The sequence below is a fragment of the Papio anubis genome, chromosome 10 (assembly GCF_008728515.1).
Source record: "Papio anubis isolate 15944 chromosome 10, Panubis1.0, whole genome shotgun sequence".
NCBI classification, from domain to species: Eukaryota; Metazoa; Chordata; class Mammalia; order Primates; family Cercopithecidae; genus Papio; species Papio anubis.
Window position 1 is genome coordinate 10,979,561 of NC_044985.1, and position 20,972 is coordinate 11,000,532.

General features: G+C 52.4%; 2 protein-coding genes across 3 annotated transcripts in view; one reads left to right on the forward strand and one right to left on the reverse strand.

Annotated features, from left to right (window-relative positions):
- SCTR (secretin receptor) overlaps positions 1-6,631 on the forward strand; it is a 79,490-nt gene extending 72,859 nt beyond the window's left edge. The window contains exons 12-14 of the mRNA XM_031651181.1: positions 659-785; positions 5,104-5,145; positions 6,211-6,631. Of these exons, the coding sequence (XP_031507041.1) occupies positions 659-785; positions 5,104-5,145; positions 6,211-6,360 (319 nt within the window). The 3' untranslated portion in view covers positions 6,361-6,631. The remainder of the gene's footprint in view (positions 1-658; positions 786-5,103; positions 5,146-6,210) is intronic.
- A 1,298-nt stretch (positions 6,632-7,929) lies between these two features.
- Positions 7,930-19,841, reverse strand: TMEM37 (transmembrane protein 37). Of its 2 annotated transcripts, none has more exons than XM_009185043.4 (2): positions 19,254-19,841; positions 7,930-9,568 (listed from the first exon to the last, which is right to left on the reverse strand). In XM_009185043.4, the coding sequence occupies exons 1-2, from the start codon at positions 19,275-19,277 to the stop codon at positions 8,996-8,998; spliced, it is 597 nt and encodes a 198-aa protein (XP_009183307.1). In that variant the 5' UTR covers positions 19,278-19,841; the 3' UTR covers positions 7,930-8,995. The 2 variants fall into 2 exon arrangements, with proteins under 2 accessions (XP_009183307.1, XP_003909261.1); XM_003909212.5 differs by lacking the exon at positions 19,254-19,841 and adding an exon at positions 15,000-15,121.
- Between the last annotated feature and the right edge of the window lie 1,131 nt (positions 19,842-20,972).

A 20,972-nucleotide genomic window follows, 5' to 3' on the forward strand; every position in this document is an offset into this window, starting at 1 on the left:
GTCTCCCAGAGACCTTCTCCATGGTGTTTTGTGTTTGAGAATCTGGCAGTGGCTTGGATTACCTGGTGTCAGATTCCTGGGGGCCTGGTATGAAGTTGCCAGGTAAAATATAGGATGCCCAGTTACATTTGAATTATGGATAAACAACAAATCGTTCTTCAGTATTTATACCCCCACACGGTGTCCACTGTTTATCTGAAATGCAAGTTTAACTGGGGATTCTGTATTTTTATTTGCTAAGTTTGGCAACTCTAACCTGGGAAGCAAATGCAAGAATTTATCCTTATAGATATTTATTATCTAGCAAATGAGAAACCTGGCTTTGCTTAGATGATGTTAGACATAGAGTAGCAGTGATATAGGCACGTAATTGATAAAGTTAATGGTGTAGGTACCGATTTTTTTTTCTTTTTACTGATGGAGTTGCATGATCAGAAAGTTTGGGGCTTTTCCGTGAGTCAAAAATTGTTGTATCTGAGTGATAGATACATGGGAGTTAGAAATGTTCTAAATAAAAAATGAAAACAAAAAAGTGTGGGGCACTGCTAGCCAGCCTCAGCAGTCCGTCCCGAGCTGGGGAGTGGCACAGCTGTGTGCCCGCAGAAGGAGAAGGGCACAGGGAGGCAGAGTGGAGGCTGCAGTCTCTGTGTGTCCCCAGGCGCCTGGCCAGGTCTACTCTCCTGCTGATCCCCCTCTTTGGCATCCACTACATTGTCTTCGCCTTCTCCCCAGAGGACGCCATGGAGATCCAGCTGTTTTTTGAACTGGCCCTTGGCTCATTCCAGGTAAGCTTCCGGGACTGGGGCTGCCTGCCGAAAAGAGGAGTTCTCTCTGTGCTTAGGGAGAACTGGAGGGCGTAGAGACAGCGAGCCAGATGCCTTATCTGGCGGAGACCCAGGGAAAGAAGGGGTCAGACCTGACAGTGCTACAGGTCCCCGAGAGGGACCCCTGGTCCCCACCAGTCAAATGGAAGTGGGAGATAAAACTAAGAGAGACAGAGAAACTGACTTCAGGGAAAATAAAAAGGAAAAGTAGCCCCAGTACACTATATTGTACAACTCTCAATAGCATATGCATGGTCAAAATAACGTAACCGCGGATGGCTGAGTCATCAAACACTGAGACAGGAAGATGAGCCTTGCAAGAGTGTGGGGCGGGTGTTTGGAAGAGAACACTGTCGTCATCTTCACACTGGGAAGTCCATAGAAAATGCCTTAGACTGAAAACTCCTCAAGTAGCGACATCAGCATAATTTCTAGGAGCAGTTAAAGAGAGTTCCAAGGAGTAGTCGCATCTGAGGAACAGGAAGTGAGGGCGGGGTGTCAGGTGGCTGCTGGTTCCGTAACAGGAATCCTTTGATTCTTTGAAACCACGTGCATATGCAAATTATTAAAACTAAAAACTGACTTTAAAAAATAAAGTGAGGTGGAAAATCACTTACCTACTAATTCAACAAGATGTTGTGAAGTTAAAAAAAAACAACAGTATATGTGTTTGGACAGAGGGAGCCTGAACATGAATCCCAAACTTTACAATGCCGTTTGTTTATTTACTCATAGCTATTTCCTTCCAAAAATAATGCAGTGTCGCTTTTGAGAAAAACATACAAAGGACAAAAAATAAGCAGATGAAGGATCAGTGAGAAAAAGAATATACAACTGCCTGGGTTGCTACACAGAAACAAATACGATAAAGTTCTATACAGGAGGGAGAGATGGGTCGTAAGTGTGGTAGGGAGCTTCCCAGTAGCCAAAGCAAAGACGAAACAATTGTCTCAGGATTTCTCATATCCATAAGACAAAATCAAACTAATGGCCAGGAGAAGCCAGTGATTATAGGCTCTAGGACCTGAGATAAAATTCTCCCAGTTGTTTTTTTTAAAGAACTTAGTCCTTAATAACATTTCCACAGTAGGGCGAGACTGTCCAGCCAAGACTTCAATGGGGTGGCCTCGGCCTGTGAGTAGGGGCTCAAACCCTCCCCTCATCCCCAGAGCTCTGTTCAGGGTAGGGTCTTCCTGTTACTTAAAGGTTCTAGGGAGGATGCATCACTGGGGACCCACCGAGTGGAGTCAGGTCTTGCCCTACCCACACCTTCAGACCACACCCTCCTCTAAGCTGGCTCTCTGCCCAGTAGCCCCTGTCAGTGCCCCAGACCTTCAGAGAACTCAGCCTCTGGCTTAATCCAGGATTCTTTTCCTCTCGGCCTGGGGGCTAGGAGCTAGCTTTCCCCACCACTGCTCTTGTAACGTCCAGGGAGGCTGGGCACACGATGGCCTATCTAGCAGGTAGAGGATTTGAGGACCAGTCGGGTGGAAGGACTTGACCTGGCTCAGAAAACGGACTATGCTGAGAGCTTGCACCTGGGTCTGCCTGGCCATGGATGGAGACTTCCTGTCCCTCAGAGTTGGGGCTAATGGTTGGGACTGTGGACTACCTCTCTGGGAAAATGTCAAGAGAAAACCAAAAGCACTTTTCTGATGTTCTCATAGGATTGTTGTTGAAGGAAAAGGATCTTTTAAAGTTTTATAAATATATATGTGTGTGTATATATATTCTTATATATACACACAAAAATGTCTTTCATATATGAAAGTGAAGAGAGTAGGACAATGAACCCCATTACCTATCCCCAGCCTCAGCAGTATCCACTCATGGCCTGTCTTGTTTCATCTCTGTCCCTACCTACTACCCCCATCTTTTTAAGTAAATTCAAAACATCATGTTATTTCATCTGCAAACACTTTAGTATGCATTTCTAAAAGGCGGGGCTTAAGAAGAACACATACAACTGTAGTAACACCATCACTGTCACATACTCTTTAAAAGTATATTTACGGCCGGGCACGGTGGCTCACGCCTATAATCCTAGCACTTTGGGAGGCTGAGGCGGGCAAATTGCCTGAGCCCAGGAGTTCGAGACCAGTCTGGTCAAGATGGTGAAACCCTGTCTCTACTAAAATACAAAAAATTAGCCAGGCATGGCGGCATGTGCCTGTAGTCCCAGCTACTCGGGAGGCTGAAGCAGGAGAATCGCTTGAACCTGGGAGGTGGAGGTTGCAGTGAGCTGAGATCGTGCCATGGCACTCCAGCCTGGGTGACAGAGTGAGACTCTATCTCCAAAAAAAAAAAATTTATTTACTCTTTCTGGTTGTACAAATAATGTTTGCTTATTGTGAATAATTTGGGAAATAAGGAAAATTTTTTTAAAAAAGAAAAATAATAAGAAAAAAAAATCTAGAATCTCATAACCCACAAGTAACCTCTGTTAAAATGTTGGTGTGTTTACTTCCGTCTCTTTTCTGTTCACAAAGACACACACACACATAATTGGGATCATGATGTGTATGGTTTTGTATCTTGCTTGTTTTGTTTAATTCTCTATCATGCCCATCACGAACATTTCTTCATGTCATTAAAATTCTTCAAAGTCTTCATTCTTAATGATTGCAGAATCACCGTGGAGATTAGTAAACTTGCTGGCTTGTGTGCGGTCTGCCCTATATACCCTGGAGCACAGCTAACTCCTTCCTCTGAACAGTGAAAATGTGTCCTTGGACCCCAGGGCAGCGGAGGCCAGGCAACCCGAGCCCATGCAATGGGCAGCACCCTCGGCCTGCTCGTGGCTCTGGGCCAAGCACACAGAGCTCCAGGCATGCCTAAACCCCTCCGTGCCTCAGTTCCCTCACGTGTAAGGTGAAGATCGTCTCACCTGCCTCCAAGGGCTTTGGTGAGATTAAATGAAGCACCTGGGACCTACAATTACTCAGGCCTAGCTGTGCTCTGATCCAGGTCTGTTTTATTTCACAGCCTGCCTTGAAATGCTTTTCACTCCCTCTCTGACAGTAGTTCCCAGACCATGATGCCTGTTTGTTGGAACTGTCTGGGGATCTTTAAAAGCTGCTGATGCCCCCAGCTACTGGGATCTGGGGAGTGCAACGTGGACAAACGGTCCCAGGTGATTCTAATGTGCAGCAAAACTTGGAAACCAATGCCCTGAGTGTTTCTGCCCCTCAAATAGTCCCCAGTCTATGTGGCAGTCATTGATACCTGAGATTCTAAAGCAAACCCTTCCAGCTTCGCCTCTAACTCTTTTTAAAATGCCAATATCCCTGAGAAGTTGTACATATTAAGCCCACCATCGATGAGCTGATTCAGCACCCCTTGAGGTCCTTTCCAATCTTATAAGTAGCTACAGGCAGGCCTGGGTGGGACTAGGGAGGAGGAGTTGGGCCATCTGAGGTCAGGCCTCTGTGTGGGGAGGGCAGGCCCGTAGGGAGAGAAGGGTGGCCTGAGGTGGGTCCCTGAGAAAGGAGAGGAGCAGGGCGAATACACCGCAGAGACACCGCTTCCTGCTCACCTGTAGGCCTCTTAGGCTCCAAGCAGGGCTGGGGTGCCTGCTTGGAGTCCCTCCCCTGACAGAGCTCCACACCGGGATCCTGGGGGCACCATCAGGAAATCGGGAGCTCCAAATACCAGGGAGGGAGGGCCTTACAGGCACAGACCTCACCACACCAGGGAACATAAAACTCTGAGCATGGAGGTGCAGCCACCTGTCCATTAAGCAGGGAGGTCCAACCCTGCTCACCGCTGGCTGGCTGGGACCTGTACATAGTTTGTTCTGCCTACACATTTGTTTTTCAATTTGAATTAGTTATCTACATTTAAACATATTCAGATTTCCAGCTTATCTTGAAACAAGACCATGCACGGCCCAGGGTGCAACCCTGGGTCGCCTACACCCCTCCCAGCAGAGTGGGCACACTTCAGGTGCCACCCATCCCTGTGGCTCCCAGGTGAGCTTCCTGAGCCCGGCTGACTGGGTTAGCAGCCCCTACTGACCTGTCTCTGATACCACATGTGTTCGAAAGGGAGCCTACCCTTGGCTGCAAGGAGTTCACAGTTTACGCTGGATGAGCCAGCACAGCCAGGGGCACCGTGGGCAGCCCATAAGAGGTAGCCTAATTCCCAGTGAGGCAAGAGAGGTGGGGAAGTGAGCCTGTAGCTGGTGATTAAGAGACCTGGGGAGGGTGCAGCTGGTCAGCTGGTTCAGGTCACATGCTGAGCACCTGAGCTAACCCTGCTGCCTCTGTTTGTCTGGCAGGGACTGGTGGTGGCCGTCCTCTACTGCTTCCTCAACGGGGAGGTGAGTAGTCTCGGGTCACCCAGGTACCCAGGAGCGCTCCTAGCCATTGGATTCCGGGTCAGAAGGAGCTACCTGGGAGGGGTGGTAGGAAGCGGGATGGAAAGAGTCAGAGGGAGTCCTGGGTATGGTGGCAGGGGGCTTGGCCAGTTCTTTTATAAGTCTTAATGGGAGCAACAGAATCACCTGGAGGGCTTGTTAAAACCATGGCTGGACCTGTTCCTAGTTTCTCATTCCACAGAAATAAATTCTATAGGTCCGGGCTGGAGTCTGAGAAAATGTTTTTTAACAAGCACTCCTGGTGCCGATGTTGATCTGTTCAGCAAATGCAGGAGGAAAGTTCGGCAGAACCGAGGTTCCTGACTGCCCTGCTGCTTGCTCAATGGGCGATCTCAGTCACTGCCATGCTCTGGGCCTCAGTCTGCCCATATGTAAAATGGGTGACTCAGAACTGTCTGCAGCTTAATCCTTAGGGACCTCCAGATGAGCAGTGACTCCTTGGGAGACTGCATACTCACTTTGAGGACTCGAGCCTCACACAGAACATTTGGGTCAGGACGCCAGGCTCTGGGCATACAGAGCTATGTAGTCAACATGAGCTAAGCCTTTCTGGGACTACTGACCGTCTATCTGGTTTGTTGCACTTGAATGGGAATGACCTTTGATGTTTCCCAAAAATCAAACATCAAGCCTAGCTTCAAACGTTCAGCTGCTGCAGCTGGCACTTGTGAAGGAAATTTAGAGTAACTCCCTGGGTCCCAGGTAAGTTCTGAGCTTGGGTGGCTTCATGGGAATAAGTATCCACTTGTTCCAAGGTGCACAAGTCCTTTCTTCAGGACACGATGTAATGAGATTGTGGGTGCATGTGCCCAGGAGAGAGGTGACCCTCAGTAACTACTGGACATTGGGGCTGGAAACAGTCCATCTGCGTGGTCTGCAGGCTAGGGGACAGGACAGCTGGGCAGGAGCGGCTGTCCTGCCACTGCGTGGAGTCCCCGGGGGCGTGAGCAGGGATCCAGGCACAAAACTGTCCTCTCCTCCTGGGCTGATGGCTGGTCTCCCGGGCAGGTGCAGCTGGAGGTTCAGAAGAAGTGGCAGCAGTGGCACCTCCGTGAGCTCCCACTGCACCCCGTGGCCCTCAGCTCCTCCTTCAGCAACAGCACCAAGGCCAGCCACTTGGAGCAGAGCCAGGGCACCTGCAGGACCAGCATCATCTGAGAGGCTGGAGCAGGGCCACCCACGGACAGAGACCAAGACAGGTCCTGAGACAGCTGGGCACTGCTGTGCGTCTTCCCAGCAGACACCCTATAATATACCCTCCTTCAGCTGTAGAAGCTCCTTCCCAGGCCTTGGACTCTTCCGAAGGGATGTGGGGCACTGTGGGGCAGGACAAGGGCCTGGGATTTGGTTTGTTTGCTCTTCTGGGAAGAGAAGTTCAGGGGTCCCAGAAAGGGACAAGGAAATAAAGGGTGCCTGGGATGAGATTTGATCTGTATTTGTCCATCCTTTTGCCTTGACACAAGGTGAGGGTGTATGCTCTGGCCTGCTCCCAACCCCTTCCTACAGGAGGAGGGCTCCTCTCTGGTCCCCCAGCTCAGTTACTCAGGAACAAGATTAGAAGACCCAGTCAACATGAAATGTTTGCCCTCAGCAGATTCTGTCTGTCTCCTACTGTAACTCACCTGGTTAGTAGCTCTCACCCAAACCTTCAGGACAACAGCTAAAATAATAGGATGAAGTCACCATGGAGGCCAGGGAAGCCCCAGGGCCCCCAGTCCCTTTTACTATCCCCAACAGGGTGTGAGGGGCACACCCCTGTTTTTCCTGCTCTTTCACACAGATGTCCTCAGCCTGAGGCAGACACAGCAGGAAATGGGGCATGATCGCATTTCATAGAAGACAGGTCCACTAAAGCCCTATGACTTGCCCAAGCTACTAAGCAAAGAGGTGGCGGAAGTTCAGTCCAGGGCCTTTGACTTCAAATGCCCATGCTCCAAGGCTGTGTCTGTGCTCTCCCTGCTGCCCCTCTAAGCTCCTGGGGACTTCAGTCTCACCCTCCACTCTCGTTCTCGGTTCCTTTGAATATCTGCGCTCCCTGCCCCCATGTGAGGATGAAAAAGGACTCAATTTTTGAATGCTTCTACAAAACCAAACCTACTAGTGCTCAGGGGGTAGCGTTCTGGAGAGAAGTAGAGAAACTCCCCTCCGTGTCAAGGAAAAGGCATCCTGCTGGTGGGTGGGTCAGCCCTACTCCTGGCTTTGGGTGACCCTGGACAAGTGCATCCCTCTCTGGGCCCTGACTCCCCACCACCATATATCCCCTCCCCGTGAAGAGACAAGGGGGTTACGCACCCCCTTTGAAACTTGTAGATTGCTCCAGGTTCCCATTTCCCAGGCTAAGATGCCGCCTGTGTGGTTGGTGAGCTCCGTACTCCATAAAACCGATCAATTCACGGAAACCTTTCTGGGATGATCTCCGTGGACTCTGGGCATCTTGGTAGTTCAACCTTAAAGTCCATGGCCTTACATCCTACAAAGCAGACTGCCTCATGACTCCATGCATCCTGGGATAAGAATTTTAAAACATCACAATAGAGGTAGGTACAGGTGCTCAGCCCAGACCAGGAAAGGAACGTGGAGCAGTGACAAGAGCGGGGCAGAGACCAAAAACCCATGCAATTGCTGGGAGCCAGAATTCACCAGGTGAGGGAGAGGGAAGGAGTCTGTGTAGAAAGAAATGGGCTGAGGGCAATAACCTCACCTACTTCAATAATCTCACCTACTTCCGGGCAGAAAAAGGACTAGAAAGGGAGCACTTTCATGAACAGAAGTAAAGATGTGCTGGCAAGGATGGAAATCTCCGCTGGTTCCTGGCCCCCTTCACCTCCATGCATCCCCAGCATGGGTGCTAATCATTACCCAGGCTCTCACTGCTCCCCCTCACCTCCTGTGGCGTCCAGCAGATCTGGATACCTGCTCTGTGAAATGTGTTCTGGGATTAAAAATGGTGCCCTAAGGCTGTCTGACCCTCACAGAAGACAGACACGTGCACACACGGGCCTTGAGGAGGGCTGTGTATTAGCAGTCAGGTGGGTCCTCCTGGGAGGGCTTGCTCAAGAACTCTTCTCAGAAAGAAACCCACCTTCAGGTAGGGTTCTGATAGGCAGAGCTCCCAGAGGGGACAGCCAGCTGCTAGAAGCTGGGGTTATCCAGGGTTTGTAAGGTTCAAACAAAGGGCAGGGAGGCAAACCGAGTCAAATGGTTTGAAAACCTACAGTGTGCAGGGCATTCTGAGGGAATCCTGAACTCTGCCTCTTTGGCACTGACCACCAAAGCTAAAGCCAGGGACACACATACAAAGGCCCTTTGAGCTGGTGGAAGACAGTCCTAGGCACTGATTGGACCCTTCGCTGGAAGAACGATCCATTCTTAATGACCCTGGGAGCCCCAGGCATTCTGCAGCCCCTATCCCAGCACGTGTGAATGAAACAGGCATGAACTATCCTTGGCTGTGCAGCTAGCTCAGGCACCAGTTACGCCGCTGCTTCCAACTCTGTTCCAGTCCAGGGAATTAAATTCAAGAAGGAGTTTTTAAATGTTTTTTTCTTCTTCTAAAATCAGCATCTGGCTAGGTCTGTGCAGCTGGTGGCCCTGAGGCGCCCTCCTGGCCTCTGGCCCTGCACATCAGCTGCAGAGGTCCCCCGGCCATTTCTGGCTGATCACCCACAAGTCACTAGCAAAGAGGCAGCCGTTTCAAGGTCCTTGTCCCACCTCAGCCCCACCAGAGGCCACATGTTAGAAAAGTCCCATCTTGACCACACTTTCTTGTAGAATCTGATGTCCCCGGAGGGGGCTAAAATTTCCATGGTCGTTCCCAGGGATGGGTGATGCTGTTGATGTGAAGGCCGCTGATGGCGTTCAGGAAGAAGAGGAAGGAGGCAGTGAATTCACACCAAAACATCAGGGTGAAGCCGATGAGTGTGACTTGGTTCCTGAGGAGGATCACAAAACCCAGGAGCCCCCCGGAGGAGAGGACGAAAGAGACCAGGAGGAGGATGGAACCCAGGACCCACTTGCGCCGTGAGTGTTTGTCCTCGCACACCTGGGACACCATGAGGAGCTCCAGGCCAAAAATGGCAGTCACCACGGCCAAGGCGCCCACGCTGCGCACCAGGCCCATGCCCACAGCCAACCCGGGCACGTGGGCCTGGCCCAGGTCTCTGAAGCACATGGGTGCACTCAGGTTGGTGGCGATGCAGAAGTGCCAGAGCCCGAAGACGCGGTCCTCAGCCAGAAGCCAGTGCCCGTCACAAATGGAGACCGAGGACAGGACCACAGTCAGGGCCACACACGTGATGATGAGGGTCCGGATGAAGGATTCAAAGAAGGACCGGCGGGGCTGCCTTTGGCCCAAAGGCCTCCGGGCCTGGAAAATACCATAGGAAGCACCCTGTCAGCCACAGCCCTGCCATGCCCCCAGGAACCTCTGCAGGGAACACCCCTGCGCCCTCCTTCCCGCTCCACACAGTCCTATTCTCTGCTCCGGTCTCCTGTGAAGCCCGGAACAGACCAGACCCCCCATTTTTGGGGAACCCTCCCACCCTTCTAGACCTGTGAGCATTTGCCATCCAGTATTCACCAGGCACTAAGAGTTCCCTGAGCTTGCTTTCTTTCGTGATCTTAGAGTGGGTGAGAAGTCCAAACCGACTGACAAATCTGAGTCAGTTCTGAGTTCAGAAAACCTGTCGTGCCTGCCTCCCATGACCTTCAGCATGCAGCCTGCCTTGGTTTCTTTGTACAAAAAACAAGAATACGGCCTGGCGGAGCTGCCAGGGTTGTACCAAGCACTGAGACATTAGCACATCAATACACGGTTCTGTTTCCCTCCATCTGCCCAGGACACACGATTTTGTCCTAACCTCCACCCACCTGATCATTCTGAGCTGTCCACGTGCAGCCCTGGACTCTAGGCTATCGCCTTGTTTTTCTTGGTACTGAAAGTGATGCTTGCACCTTGCCCTCAGACTCGTGCGGCCCGTACCCTATCCAGAGCTTGCCAACCCCATTGTCTGCTCCTGCAGCGTCTAGGCATGGGAAGGCCATTGCAGCTCTCCTCCGCTTCCGGTTCAGCCCTGGAAGGAGGTGCCCTCACCCCGGTCTCCTGGCAAGCCAGGCTAGGTGTCCAGTGAGGTGTCTCATCTCACAGTTCAAGGATACCACCCGGGCACTGCACCCAAGCCCTGGCCCAGAAAGCAAATGAAAGACTTCAGGAACTCTTTACACTGCCCACAAGCCCTCACAATCCGCTCCGCCTCCCCAACCAACCTCAACTCCCAGCACACTCCCCTCTCCCCATGTCTAGGACTTTCTTTCCTCAGATGACTGGCTCTTCAGCCTGTAGAGGCTCTTCCGCAGCTCCTGCCACCCCGCCAGGGCAACACCTCTTCTCCATTCTTCATGTCTCAGCTTAAAGTCTACTCCACTGGGAGCGCTTTCCTGCCCCCTCAACCCAGGCCCCTCCTGGTATTTCTGTCAGGTACCTGTTCAAATTCTTCACCATTCTGAGGACAGTTTGTAGTTACATATTATTTCTGTCTCATTCCAACACTATGTGCTCTGGGAAGGCAGCCCCCGACCACCACAACACCACATTCTGTGTTTATGCACTGCGGTGTCCCCAATACCTGGGCATTCAGTGGGTGCTCAAGGGAGAGCTGTGAGATAAGTCAAAGGTCGTTTGCAACCACTGTCACTTCCGTCTGAAGCTCCCTTTAAACCAAGTCTCCTGCACAGTCATACATTAAATGACCTGCTTTGGAGTGTGTTTAGAAGCTGCCAGGTTGGCAGGCGCGGTGGCTCACGCCTGTAATCCCAGGACTTTGGGAGGCCGAGGCGGGCGGATCACGAGGTTAGGAGATGGAGACCATCCTGGCTAACACGGTGAAACCCTGTCTCTACTAAAAATACAAAAATTTAGCTGGGCGTGGTGGCAGGCGCCTGTAGTCCCAGCAACTCAGGAGGCTGAGGCAGGAGAATGGCGTGAAAAAAAGAAGCTGCCAGGTTACACCTCGATTTGGGAGGTAGGCAAAACAGGCACGCATGACGGTCACTGCTAGGACCCAGGAGAATGGAGCAATGAGGAACACAGGGTGTGTCCTATGCCATGGGCGAATGGAGGCTTCCTGAGGCAGGTCTGGGCCACTCCTGTCAGTGTGAGACATAAAATAAAGCCCTGCTTCTGGGAGACTCCTGGTCAAAGAGCCTGGCAAGGGTATCTGCTCACATGCCCCAGACACAGGAGCTACCACTAATTTCTTTTTTTGAGACGGAGTCTCGCTCTGTCACCCAGGCTGGAGTGCAGTGGCCGGATCTCAGCTCACTGCAAGCTCCGCCTCCCGGGTTCACGCCATTCTCCTGCCTTAGCCTCCTGAGAAGCTGGGACTACAGGCGCCCGCCACCTCACCCAGCTAGTTTTTTGTATTTTTTAGTAGAGACGGGGTTTCACCGTGTTAGCCAGCATGGTCTCGATCTCCTGACCTCATGATCCACCCATCTCGGCCTCCCAAAGTGCTGGGATTACAGGCGTGAGCCACCGCGCCCGGCCTGCTACCACTAATTTCAACCTCAGGCGTACAGGAATAAGGATGCAGTTTGCTTTCAGCACCTCTGCCTTAAGTAGGATCCTGTTTTATTCTCAAACCTATGAGGTTGATAAAGTAGGAGGCTCCATGGTGGGTGTACGGAGAAGGAAACTATGCAGAGGGTAGGTGACTTGCCCAAGATCACTCACCTAAATCGCAATGAAGCTTGTTACGGCTGCCCAGACAATTGTATGATATATAGGAGGTGGAATCCATTCAGTGAATAAATACTGACTAGGGCCTTCTAAGGACAGGGCCTTTGTGCTAGGGGCTCAGTACTGAGCCTTTACAGCCCTCCCCACATGGGCTGTAAGCTCCTGGAGGGGAGGGACTACACTTGGTCTGTGCCAGCACGCTGCCTGGCGGGGATTCCAGACATGCCCCAGAACAAAGGGGAGGAATTCCCTGCGCCCCATGCCCGGCTTGGTGAGGAAAAGGTGCGTGCAGAGGGATGCCTCAAGGGCCATGCCAGAGCTAGGACCAGGTGCTGAGATGAAGGCAGCCTGGGTGCAGTCAAAAACACAGAGCTATGCGTATGGGCTGTGCTTCTCAAACTGTGTCCCCTTGCGCCTGGTGGGGCTTCCAGTGCTGAAGCCAGGTGGACAGGGAAGCTGAGCAGGCTGGCGCTGCATCCCCTTCCTCACTTCAACTGAGCCCTGTACCTGCTCGGGACACTGGGGGGCCAGGAGTCTGTATTGCATTTTATTACACACACAAAACAAATCTACCAGTAAGAAAGAAACCAAAGGAAATTTTGAAAACCTAGGTCTACTCCACAAACCATTAGAGGTGTTTGTCCTTGGGCAGTTTCTTCACTTACTGAGCCCTTGTTTTCTCATCTAGAAAATGAAGTTAATGACACTTGCAGGAAAGTCGTAGCCATGAAGGCACCTGGCAAGGTTACAAGGTCCCTAGAGAATGATAAGTGGTCCTAAAAAGGAGGAGCACCACATGCAGAGAACGAGTCAAAGGACCCAGAAACCTTTTAACCCTAGACATCATGCTGGCTGGAAAACAGGCACGTCCCCAGTCCCTTCCCCAGCCCCACCTGTCCTAGGCAGACTGGACTTTAATCTCCAGGCCCTTAGATGTCACGTCAGAATCAGAAAGTGAAGACAGCTGACATCATCTCGTTTCCTCCCCCTCCTGCCGCAAAGTAGAGCTTCATTTAAACTCTCCGGCCACCACTGAAACTCCCAAGAATCAAATGAGATCCTGCATATAAAGATGCATGGTACACGGACTGCTCCTAACTCATGGTAGCTATTAATATTAGTAACAATAACACATATTGAAGTATTTATTCTAACCACCCGGCACCCCCGCCAGCTTTCAGTGATGCAGGGCCTGAAACGGCTCCTGGAGGGCAGCTGGACAGGTATGCAGTGGAAAAGAAGGAACGGGGAGGTCAAGTCCTGCCCCTGACCTAGAGGACCCCTGCAGGGTACCTTTAGGCAATCACTTAAATCTCTCTGAGCCTTAACTTCTCTGCTAAAAATGTAAGCATTTTCCTTTTTCATCTGTAACCCTGAATGATGTCTTGTGACCTATAGAATAGGGTCACCTGACACTACTGGGGTACTGAGTCCAGTGTCATGGTCTTCCTCCTATAACTCAGGGCCTCATGTGTTCCCCTTAACCAAAGCACCCCCAGGTAGACAACCTAAGCTCCTCCCAACTCATTTGCCACATCCCCAACATGTCTCCCCCATTGGCTCCCCCTCATCACCCACTTCCCCCCCCCCCCCGCACCCAGGTGAGGCCATCACCATCATCAACATCCTGGAAGTTCACAGCCTCTGATGAGCGGGCCTGCCTCTGCTCCTCTCAGCCCCAGCGGGGCCCACCCCTCCCTGCATGACCCAGAACTTGCTTCCTACCTGTGTTTGTCCCCTGGTTGCAGGGATGAAGAGTTATTACCCCAGAAGTGGCCGGAGCACCCACCCTTCACCTGGAGCCTGTGGCCTCCCCAGCTGAGCTCTCACCTTGCTACCAGGCTTCCTCCTCTCTTAATTGAGCATTCGCTCCCTCCATGCCCTGTTTCCAAGTGTCTCTCCCCACAAGGGCTGTAAGCTCCTGGAGGGAAGGGAGGGCACCTGGTCTGTCCCAGCACGCTGCCTGGCCAGGATTCCAGACATGCTCCAGAACAAAGGGGAGGAATTCCCTGCGCCCTATGCCCAGCTTCGCCCAGGTGCCTAGGTCCTGGCTATAGAAGAGGTTTTGGGGGTGGCCTGTGGATAGGGTTTCTCCCGTTAGGTAAAGGCAGGAGGAGCCAGTGGGATTCGGAGCCAGAAAGCCCTGGGTTTGAATCTTGATTCTGTTCCTTGGCCAGCCACTGAGGGCACGTTACTTCCGAGTCTCGGTTACCTCATCTATAAACTGGGCGGAACAGTATCTACTAGGTCAGTGTTGTGGCTGAGCGTTTCTACACGAAGTCAACGGGCTTCTGTAATCCCAGGGACAGTCCAGCGGCTAGACTCTGCAGCGGGCGAGCTGCGCGGAAAGGAAGCTCGCCCGCTGGGGAGCGGTACCGCCACCCACTGACTTCCCTTCGGGGAGCAGCAGACCCGAGGGAGCGGGTAGGAATGTGTAGGTTCTTAGCCAACATAAACATCTCGCACTCCGCTAAGGAGAAGCCAAGCCTTCGGAGACACGGGCTTCTTCCCTCCCCAGAGCCTTTCCCAGAGGACTGGCGCCTCAGCGAGTCCATTCCCAGCCCAGGACCCCAAACGCAGCTTTGCGGAGGGAGACGATCCTCCTAACCTCCACCCCCAGAAAAGTCTAGCTTCCCGAGAGACGCATCCTGTTACATAAGACTCACTTTGCAAGTCAATTCTGTTCCTCCACCCCAGATGCGCCTCATTTCTCACAAAGGGGAACCCTTATGGTAAACCGACCAGTAAGTCACTGGTGACCTCAAAGAGAAGAAATATTTCTCAGTGAAGTTTGGGAGCCTCGGGTGCTTGCAAGGCCGCGAACAGAGGCAGCCAGAGTCCGCGCCCCGGGAGCAGCTATGCGAGGCAGGCTCCTCGAGGTTGCTCCCCGCCCAGCCTCCTCCGGACCCAGGTTTGCAACAGGGGGCGGGCACGGGGGGCGCTCACACCCCCGGGCCGACGCTAGAGTTCGCGGGGGGTACGCCCCTCCCCCCTTTTCCCCACCCCCACCTCCCACGGCGGGGCAGCACCCCGGGTCAGCGCCTCGCCGGGGGCCGGCTACCTGCACGCCGATGGCAGTCATGCTGCGCCCGGCGGCCGCGCTGCAGCCTCGCTCCCTCCGGCTGCTCTGTGTGGCCGCTGGCGCCTGCCCGGGACCTCTCCGCGGGGGCGGGGCGGCTGCTGGAGGCGGGCGGGGCGGGAAGGGGCGTTCAAAGCTCGGCAATTAACCCCGGGCGGGCTCCGCGGCTCAGATTACGCTGAGTCAGCGAGGGCGGCCGGAGGAACCCCTGGGGAGCCGCGGGGAGGACCCGGCACTCGGGGGGAGGGATCCCTCGGGTCCCAGGGTAAAGGATCGGGAAGTCACTCCGACGCTCCCGAACCTCCGAGGACCGCTTCGCCTGGGGCGCAGATTCCTCGAGGGCCGGGAAGGCGACAGAGGGCCCGAGGGTTCGGTTCCTGTTCCAGCTTGCTGAGTCGAGCCTCTGGGAACGCGGCAGGGTCCGAAGGGAGGAGGCACGCGCCGGGGCTCTACTGCCCTCACCCTGCGGGGTGACCTTGGGCTACTTGTTTAGCGTCTCGGAGCCTTGGTTAGTAAGGGAAATAATGAATGTGAAAGGTGGGGCTCTTGCCGGGCCCTCGCTAAGTGTAAACGGAGTGGAACCTTTTGGGCAATCCTACTTGCGTCCCTCAAAGGGGATGTAAAAATCCTGCTTTCCTCTTGAACGCTTCAGGGACTATTAAAAGTGCAAATACGCCAAACAAATGTGGTTATTTTTTCTCCACTTCGATAGGAACTGAGTTTTTTTTGTTGTTGTTTTTTGTTTTTATAACATTGTCTTGCTCTTGTCGCCCAGGCTGGAGTGCAATGACGCGATCTCGGCTCACTGCAACCTTCGCCTCCCGCGTTCAAACCCCAAACCCGTTCAAGCGATTCTCCTGCCTCAGCCTCCCGAGTAGCTGGGATTACAAGCGCGCCCCATCACACCCTGCTAATTTTTGTATTTTTAGTAGAGACGGGTTTCACCATGTTGGTCAGGCTGGTCTGGAACTCCTGACTTCAGGTGATCCGCCCACCTCAGCCTCCCAAAGTGCTGTGATTACAGGGGTGAGCCATGGCCTCCGGCCAGATCTGAGTTCTTAAAGAGGCAGCACCTAAAAGCTTTTACTGCCCCAAAAGGGTGGAGGTGGGAGAAGCGTCCAAGGGTCACAAATTCCAACAGAGAGGCTTCCCTGCCGCCCCTCCTCAAATGTGGTGGTAAAGCAAGACCCTTCACTAAATGGCATAAATTAAATTGTCTGGTTCACTCAGGCAGGCAGCTCCTGGTGACTTTACCCAAAGACAAAGCAACCGCACTCATCTGTTTTCCCCTGTAGAGCCATGTGAGAAAGAGGAGTAGTTACAATTGTCTATGTATCTTCCGCTTAGATACTCATCTGATTCCATCCCTGCCCAAGAGACCTTGTCAAATCCTTTACCCCAGTCCTAGGGCTTGACAAACGGAGAAATGGCCCAGGCACAGGAGGGCTTGGCCCAGGCCACCCACACTTGAGTCTGCCGGAGAGCCGGGACTCCACTTACCCCGCAGGCCTAGTCCGGGTTTGAGTTCTTGCCACCATTCTGCACCAGAGTCACCTGGAGGGTTTGTTAAAACAGATTGGGAGGCTCCACTGCAGAGTTTCTGGCTGAGTAGGCCTCAAGTGATGTTGGTGCTGCTGGCCTGGGGGCCAGGCTTTGATAACCACTGAGCTAAAGCAAAGGGCAGCTGGCCAGGCTCAGCCAGCCTGGTGCCTCTCCGCTCTGGGGCCTTCCCTCCGTGGCCCCCACCTGCTTTGTCCCCAGTCAAGGGTCCCAGAAGCCAACTCCTCCGCAGCTGTGGGTTCTGGATAAAGAGCCCACATGGGAAAGGAAGACCTGTCCTGTTGGGGGTGGGGGTCCTTTCACTGAGCCCTAAGAATGCCCTGTGGGAGAGACCTTCTAGATCGTAGCATCTCACCTGGCCAAGAGGGAAGTGCCTGGAATTAAAATCAGAAGGAACAGTTAGGTCGGGTCATCTGCACCCACTGCATGCCTTTTCCAATTTTGTGTGTGGTCAGGCATGTTTCTCGCAGCCTGTTATGCTTTGTTGGTAAGAATAGAAAAGTCTTGAATCAGTAGAATTTAGAGCAACATGTCTTTGTCAGCAAGATAGTTGGAGAAGCAGAAATGACTTAAGAATAATAAAGAGGAAGTGACTATCCAGTTCTGATCATCTTGTGCTCACATGAGGACTGGGAATATGGCCAGAATCTGGGTGGAATCTGAGCTAAGACTTTAAGACCTGGAGTCTCCTAGGTCCCTCTGTGTCTTAGGGGGTTGGGGTGGTGCGGGGAGTGACAGCATCTACAGCCCTCTCAAATCCTGGTGCGATAGCCAGAGAGGTATTGGGGTCAGAAGTCCCAAAGCGTGGCGCTTTGACTTACCCAACCGAAGAAGTCTGAAGGTCTCTCAGACCTTCCCTCCCTTCACCATCTCTCCCAAAACACAGGATGAAATCGAAGTTCCTTTATCTGCCTAACATCCAGACCCACCAAAAGGAACAATTGTTTTTCTCCTCCTCCCTGTAGGACCAAGAATGTGACCACACCCGGCAAGTGAATCTCTATTCCCTGATCCATTCAGCCCTCTAGAGAATTCCTCTTCTGCTCTCTCCCATCACCTGTTCTGCCAGGATAGTATAGAAGCTTCTGAGCACTGCTGAGGGGTGGGCATCAACTCTCTCATTCTCCCCGGGTATACACGTTGAATTAATGGATATACCTTTTTCTCCATTTAATGTGCCTTTTGTGAGTTTATTTTTCATTGAAACTTCAGAGGGTGAAGAAGCTTTCCCTTAAACCCTACAGAGACAAATAACGCACCAGGAGAATGACCAGAGAAGTAAGGAGTTTTAGTGTGAGGGGGGTCATGGCAGGGGCAGAGGTGGGGGTTGGATGACCGGGTGGACCCTCAGGTGTTAAAAGTAGAAACAGCGTGGGCATGAGTGCTGGGCTGTGGGACAGCACACAGCCTGCCTATTCTTTGACTTTCTCTGCCCTTTCTCCAGATTGTGACAGACTTAGCACCTGACCCTCCCTGAGCCCTGCTTCTAGGCCTGGCCAGGGCTGGGGAAAGAGGAATTGCGTAAAGAAAGGCAGGAAGTGGCTCCCTCCCACCCCTCTGACTACTCTTTTCTGATGAGGAAGACCCAGGCATGTTCCTTAGAGAGTTTCAAGTGTATTGGTAGGGACACAATTCCTGATCATTCAGTCAACAAGCACTAGATCTGTTGTTCGGTCAACAAACACTCGTCATCTCGGGGCCTTTGTACCTGCTGTTGCTTCTGCCTGAAATGTTCTTCCCTTGATTCTCTCGTTTAAGACTCACCAGCTCACTTCTTTAAAGTCTGGGATCAGATGTCACCTTATCACGACCCCCACATCTAAAACAGCCCCTCCATTCTCTTTTCCCTTCTGCTCACATACACATATTTACTTGTCCTGTCTCCCCCTTTTAATGTAAGCTCCAAGAGGCCAAGGACACTGTCCTGTTCACCAGTGTATCCCCGGTGCCTATGACAGAGCCAGGCATGTAGTAGGTTCTCAATAAATATTCACTGACTAAATGAATGAAGTAATTGAATACCTACTGTGTTGTCACCACTGTCCTGACCAATGAGGGACAAAGAAGAAAAAGACAAAGTCCCTGTCAATGGAACAGTGCTTGAGTTTTAGAGTCAAAACCTACCTCTCCATTTCTCCTCTCTCCTGGGCCTCCCTAGTTCAGGCTCCGCATCCTCCTGCTCTCTTTGCCCTCACACCCTCCATATACTCCATCCTCTCCTCTCTGCCCCTCCAGCGCCTGCTTGACTTCAGCCCACCCCAGATCCCCTCCTCTCTAGCCTGGATGCCTGTGGAACAGCCTTCACTCTCACTTCCTCTGTCCCTTCAAGCATCTTCCCATCTCTCTTTTCCAAGGCTCATGAAGCTTTGGTTCCTGGCCTCCCATCCCCCCACCTTCCTGCCAAGACCTCCCCCTGGGTGTCTGCAGGGCCTTAGGGCCTTTTCAGGGGCATCTCTTGACTTTCCCAGCCAGAATAACACCCGCCCCCGCCACTTGCCACCCTTTTACCTTTGTAAATTCTTGATCACTCGCTGAACGTGGCTATTTGTCTATTTCCTGGATTGTCTCTTTCCCTCTCTAAAATATCATGAGCTTCATGAGAGCTGGGACTTTTTCCCTCTTTCACCACTCCATGCCCAGTCCCTAAATAGGGGTTGGTCAGTAAGATTTGCTTACAGAGGAACCAGGCTTCGAATGCATTCTGAGCAGATACTTCCCCTCTGTGCTTCTCGGTTTTCTGTCAATTGGGAAGCACCTCCCTCTTGGTGTCGTGAGGATCCCATGAGGCAATGTGCATAAGGTGTCAGGTGCACTGTCCTGGCCGGCATATGCATAAGTCCGAATAACTCATGATCTTGACCATCCGGTTTCCAGGGGCTCTAAGTTTGGGTGGTCCCTGCTCCCGGGGAAACTTAGATCTGAGAGGTGACTCCTCTGTGCGGAGATTTAGTCTTGGAGGTAGTTCCCAGTGCTGGAGGTTTTTCTTCTGAGGAGTTGGAAGGTGGGAGGGACCAGGTGGGGCAGACACACTTCAAACACCCAGAGGTAATAGCAGGGAGTCGGCAAGGAGCAGTGTCTTGAAGCTCACTGGGCAAGCTGCGTGGTGCCAGGATGACCCGCCCTCCCTGCTGCCCGTGCCTTGTACTTCTGACCCCCCCAGGTCTTGCCTTGTCTGTGGCCCATGGCCTCTTCCCTCTCCTCTCCTCCTGCTGCCCCGCCTTTACCCACCAGGTCTTCCTCTTCTCCCAGCCCCCACCCCATGGCTTCCCTGATTCCAGACCTTTCCAGGCTGGTTCCTTTCCCTCCAGCCAGGCCACCCCACGCCCTTTGCCTCCTCTGCCTTGAGCCCCAGCCCAGCATTCAACCTCCTTGACCTCCTCTCAGGCGCCTGATTGCAACACAGACCTTGTTTACCGCATTTTAATGTGAGCTGGCTGGGGGCCAAAGAGTTTCCCCGCCCTGCCCTGAGTCTTTCCTTCTTGCCTTTCCCCTGGATGAGGAAGGATCACAGGTATGATGTTCACCCTGCAACTGAAGAAAGGGCCTGTCAGTCAGCAGCTTCATCGGGGACACCCAACCTCTAAGGGGGAATGCAGGGGTGGGCTGGCTATGCTTGAAGCGATGAATGAAACGAGGAACTAGAATCTTTCCTAAATGTGTCTATATATGAGAAACTTTCTCCTAAACGTGTCTATATATGGGAACCTTCCCCCACGTGAGTTTTTTTGAAGGTGCTTCTGTATTTAGAGGTGGTACCAGAGAGGTGGGGAGAGGGAGAATGATGTAGATGGGACCTTTGAGGGTGGCCTTTCTGTAGGGCCTCCCTTTCCAAAGTCAAGTCCTCCCTCAAGACAGATGGAGGCATCAGGACCCCACAGATGTCCAGGCACACGCTGAACCCCCACGGGAGAGACTTCTATCAACTTTTTCTTCGCAGACTTGGACATTGTACTCATCAGCATATGTCTGGGACATATGCTGAGACACTCAGTCTCTTGGAGACAGTAAACAAATGCACCCAGAGTTATTGTACAGCACAGAGTGCCAGATCATCTCTTCCCCAGAGTGGATCTGTGTTCTTTCCTCTTCGGGGTACCCCTGCTGGGATCAAAATGCCCAAGAAGCAAAGTTAGGCACCAGGAGTTGGTTGGTGAGCACGGAATGACCAGTGAGGGGCAAAGAAGAAACAGCGTGGGCATGAGTACTGGGCATAACTGGGCTGATGACTATGGAAGTTAAATGGTTTACACAGGACTTTGCCTAAGCTCTGGGGAAACCCAGGAAACACCCCACCACTTAGGTAGTTAGATTAGATGTTTATAAGGAAAGCAGTCTGGGTCAAAGGGTCTGGGAGGAGCAATACGGGAAACTGGGATCTCTCGGGGAATTTACTCG